Source organism: Pyxicephalus adspersus, chromosome 7 (assembly GCF_032062135.1).
Source record: "Pyxicephalus adspersus chromosome 7, UCB_Pads_2.0, whole genome shotgun sequence".
In the NCBI taxonomy this organism is placed as follows: Eukaryota; Metazoa; Chordata; class Amphibia; order Anura; family Pyxicephalidae; genus Pyxicephalus; species Pyxicephalus adspersus.
Window position 1 is genome coordinate 39,196,342 of NC_092864.1, and position 5,143 is coordinate 39,201,484.

The window sequence follows — 5,143 nt, forward strand, 5'->3', positions numbered from 1 at the left end:
TATTATCTGCAAGACACGTGCCTAGAAAGCATCGATCAGCTCGGCACTCGGTGGACAGCCTGTCACTGACACCTCTGTCCACTCAGAGCACGACTTGTTTCGTCGCCGCACATCGATTAGCTCGGCTGTATATTAACAAGGCGCCCTGCTCCAGACCAATCTCTCACATTTAAGAGTTGGAGGGAGCTGTAAGAGGCGGGGCTAGCAGAGCGCGGGGAAATCAGGAGCTGGCGGGAGACGGTGAGCGGAGGTTCTGTGTCCGGGGTGGCGGAGGTAAGAGCTGGCAGTGCGCTCCATGGTTACCGAATGTGTGAGGCTGTCACCCACCCACCTGTGACCCGGCTCCTATTAGTAGCGCTTTGTAGTGAGTGTGGAAGTCTCAGCTGTGAGGCCTCAGAGTCTTCCTGCAGTTGTGACGGGACTAAAAATCCCAGCGTGCCCTGTAATCCTCTGTGCTATGTCAGCCCCCATAGTGCTTCCTGGGGACATCACAAAGGACCGTGCATGGAGGGCCCTGTCATGGCTGCTCTGCTAATGTTGTGACCGAAAACAAATGTTTGGTTGATGAGGAGAAAGTGATTGGTTCTTGGACTATATTGTTTAAAAAGTCAGTCGGGAGGGCCAGAAATGTGACTCAGATTGTGTGAATGACAGTGTAAGTGTCACCTGTGTAAGTGTCACCTCAGATCACACTGGGCCCATTTATAAATGACCAGGCCACACGGGATAATTCCTAAAGCAGCTGGAATATGCAGGGGTCTGACTTGTAAGGCTGCCAGGATTATTCCCTGTCCTCCTTCCCTCACATATAGGGAGGTCAGGGGTTGTGCAGTGCCCCAGTGTTCTCCCCAGCCTATTCTAGCTGGGCGCACCACCTGGTTGTATTTTTGATGGTTACTAATAAGTTGGGTTACAATACAGGTGCTGCCACCCAGTTAAAAAAAAAAACTTCTGGATTGAACACTGCCTTCACTTGCCTATGAGGCGGCCGGGGGGTTTTGTGTCCCCCCTTCCCTCGCCTATGAGGTGGATGGGGTTCTGCGTCTACCCCCCCCCCCTCGTCCCTTGCTTATGAGATGGGGGGTTCTGTGTGCCCCTTCTCTTGTTTATGAGGTGGCCTTGGAGGTTCTGCATCGCCCACCTTTTGCCTATGCACAGCATATTTGCCAATTATGCCACATTTATCTGTGCAGTGGCCCTGTGGTGGTGATGGATCCAGATCTGTCATTGCTGCATTTTTGGAAGACACCATCTTCACCGCAGACTTGTGTGAGGTTGGCGATCCTCTTCATAGTCTTTCAGTCACAATTTCACTGTAATAGAATACAGTATATTTTCAAGCATCTGTGCCAGCCTATCTTTTAACATGGGGGAAACACTTTCATGACCCCTCCTATAATTACTTGATCCACAAATCACAGTATATTAGCATGGTGGTCAGTGGGAAAAATCCCTCTTACTCTGCAGGCTAACAGTAAGAATGTCATCTTTACCTATAGCCAAAAATTCGTTGATGTCACCTAAACTGACCTGAGGGTCACAAACTAGCAACCTTTGCAGGAACCCTGGTTGAGAAACCTAGGTACATCCTCTGATGTTTCCAGAGCTGATACACATCTTTTAACTACTGCCATGCCGAGTTTTGTGGCTCCACCCATGGTTGAAATTCTAGGGTCCAGGGTGCCTATGAAACAGAACAGTTCTGTCCCTGCAGCACTGGTTCCTTGTACTGTTACTAGAAATGAACACAAATGACATTTTTAAGAACAAGTTTTTCCGCTGGTTTTAAAGAGATCGGAAGAAGAGGGCAATCACTATTTCCTCCTGCAAAACAAACAATATACTAACATTAAAGGCCAAAATATAGATTTTTTTTTTTTCTTTCATTTTGTATTCAGTGCATTTACAGAAAAATAAATACATGATTTAATCAAACTTTACATTTGAAGCAAAACACACGCTTTACTTTTTTTTTTTTTTTCTCTTGTTTATAGATTTGGGAATATGGCTGCTAATTTAGAAAACGCTCAACTCTTGCCGTTACTAGAAACAATAGAGGACACAACTACCTCACATACAGAACGGACAGATGCTTATCTCTCTATTGCAAAGTGAGTAAAATTACATTTAACAAAGAACTAAATTCCAAATTTCCTCTGTGCAAACTATTCCAATGAAGGCATTGGGCCTGATTTACTGAGGGTAATAGTCTGTTGCTCTACAAAATTAATGATGAATCTGTGTTTACTAGGAATTCCCACTTTGCTGGGTAAATGTCATCCCCTCCAAGTGTCTTAATCAAGAAGCCAAAATGTAATACATTAAAACTTTAGTTCTAAATGTAGTAGTTACCTTTTTTCTAAATGTAGTAGCTATATAAACTAAACTAACTAAAATATGTTGTGCATATATTTAGGGCAACATATACCATTTCATTTCTGGTCTTTTTGTAGCTGCCTTAGTGGAGAAGATGGCAAAGTTTTCAATGTCTCGGTTTCAAAGCATTTCTCCCGTCTACTTAAAGTTTTTAAGGTAAGAAGAAAAATGTCTGTTTTCTGCAAATGTTTAAACTTGACATAAAGTAGTGTGACTTTTTTGACAGATAGATTGGTCTGGAGCTGGCAGTATACATTTTGCTAAATATGTAATTATCCCAAGCAAAACAAAGAATCCTACATAATATATATTTAATATTTATATGTACAGTGCTGTGTAATATGGTGGCACTATATAAACACTTTTTTTTATTATTATTGGTAAGATTTTAGTTTCAGCCAGCTATGTTTTAAGTCATACTGGAGGCAGAGTATTCACCTACCACCAAAGATTACTTTTATTAGTATAAAATCATACCTTTTAGTTTTCCTGGATTTTTGTTGGGAGTTTTTTTTTCATGTGCTATTATTATGACACTTTATTTTTCAGACACATATTTCTCACCAGAATTCAGACCTCAGTAATGCAGCGCTTCAAACAATGGGATTTTGTGTATTTTACAGTAACGTTGCATTAAGCTTATCAGGTACAGGTTACAATGTTTTGTTTTTTTTCCTCCTGATTTGATTATTTCTGTTGTGTTTAATTTTACTTGCGATACAATGTTAAATTATTAAAATTATGTTTGGGATATTGCTGTCAACTCTGTCAAACCGTTAGAGGCATTTTGACACTCAGACAGGTAGACAATTAGTAATAGTAGTTACCTGATAAAGGTTGAAAGTTGTCTTCATTTTAATACAAAAGTGCATTGTTGCAGTCTGCCCCCATGGGTATTATTTTGTCCCCCCAAAAGGGGATATTTCTCTTAGCAATAAATAAACCTTTATTCTTTCCCCTGTGTTGGTAAAAAGTAAAGTTTTAGATAAATAAAATGTTTTGATGTTTTTATCAATCCAGTATTAATCTAGATGTTGTCCTTCATCAGCAATGAATCCACATAAATGGATTAGATAGATTTTTTTTTTTTTCAGACACCATTGATTTCACTGTTTTTAAGCTTGTGGGGTTTAATGTTGTAGACCCTATGACGAACGCCCTCTCAGCCCGCACCCCTGCGCATAGACTTTTCAGCACGCTCGCAACAGTCCACACACCTGCAGGCTGAAGAGGGAACGTCATGGGGCAAGGTTCACCACTCTGATAACCCTTGCCACACACACCACCACAGGTAGACTGCCACCACGTGCTTAGATGGAAGCACACAGTTACTCTTGACAACTGCAGTTATGCTTCTGCTTCTTCTGCTACATTTCTAGTAGACATCCCGGTGTGGTAGATTTTGAAGCAGGGTCACAGTTAGGACAGTAGAACCTGGTTTCCTTTCTGATCTTCTTTCCTCTGTCATCAGTCTTTGAGCAGCAAACCATGCACATCCTTGTAGGTGCTGCCTTTTTCTGGGTTGGTGGGATGTATTCAGTGAAGTGATGACCAGTCTGGCGTTCTGGGTTGACAACGGTGGAAGCACGTCGTCCAGGTCTATTCATTGCCACTGATGGTGTTTGGTGGTTCTTGACTATGGATTCGGAAACTTGCAAAATAAATTCTGAATGATTCCCAGGCCTCTGCCACTTTTTTTCTCTACAGAATGTAGGCATTCCAAAGGCACTGCTCAACAAGATGCCTGAAAATCTTCTTGTAGTACTTCCTTTGCGGTTTCCTCATCGCTGGGTAGAATGTCATGGCTTGGTCAGCACTGTCGACACCTCCCATGGTGTTATTGTAGTCAATCACCACCTGTGGCTTCATCACTTCTTTCCCACGTTTTGTGCGTACCAGAACGGTGGAGGCATCATGGACAGTACTCATCAGGCACACATCTTTCTTGTCACGCCATCTCAGGGCCATCATTTTGCCTTTCTGCCAGGCAACAATTTCCCCTGTCTTCAGCTTCCCTTTTGCAAACCGTGATGGCAGGTTGTGCCAGTTAGACATAACAGTTCCATACGCATCTGTTTTGTGTTGCAGAAGGAACTCCTAACGCTCAGATGTGTAGAAATTGTCCGTTGTGACACAATAGCCCTGACCTAGCAATTGCTCAGGGATAGCACTGAAGATGTTGCCAATCCATAATGTCTGTATCTGGGGTTATTATTATTAAACAGGATTTATATAGCGCCAACATATTACGCAGCGCTGTACATTAAATAGGGGTTGAACTGTGTTCCTTTTTTCCGTGTAAAGTACTGTATTCTGTGCTATTCTGGCATGCCTCAATTTTTATCCCAGGTGATCCGGTAAATTGAAGTCTTGGTGGTGCTGCCTGGTCCGCATCAAGGTCAATAGGGCACCATGTGTGCACAGCACTGACCCCAGGTTCAGAATAGTTGCTTAGTTCACTTTTTCTGTGAATCACTATCTCTCGATTCCACAAGGGACTCCAAATCGCTATCGCTGGCTTCACGTTCCTCCAAAACAGCGCTTGCGAGATGCCATGTGGTCATGTCTCTAGTAATAAGTCAGGAACAATCAAGGTCAAAGACAAAAGTGATCAAATGATACATTCAGGAAGTGATTTATAAGTCATCAAAAGTTCAACTCGAGGTCAGGGCTATAACAGTGGGCAAAATGTAAATCAAGGCACTGGGCAATGATGATGCTTGGTGAACTAAAATGTTTATTTATACTTTTATTTTGTGGGTTTTTT

At 42.3% G+C, this 5,143-nt stretch overlaps 1 protein-coding gene across 1 annotated transcript in view; it reads left to right on the forward strand.

Annotated features, from left to right (window-relative positions):
- Positions 1 to 123: 123 nt before the first annotated feature.
- The window catches only part of RIF1 (replication timing regulatory factor 1), a gene marked incomplete at its 3' end in the record, with an annotated part of 24,710 nt that continues 19,690 nt past the window's right edge, over positions 124 to 5,143 (forward strand). Inside the window, 4 exon segments of the mRNA XM_072416888.1 lie at positions 124 to 273; positions 1,995 to 2,111; positions 2,454 to 2,532; positions 2,926 to 3,022. Coding sequence (XP_072272989.1) covers positions 2,005 to 2,111; positions 2,454 to 2,532; positions 2,926 to 3,022 — 283 coding nt within the window.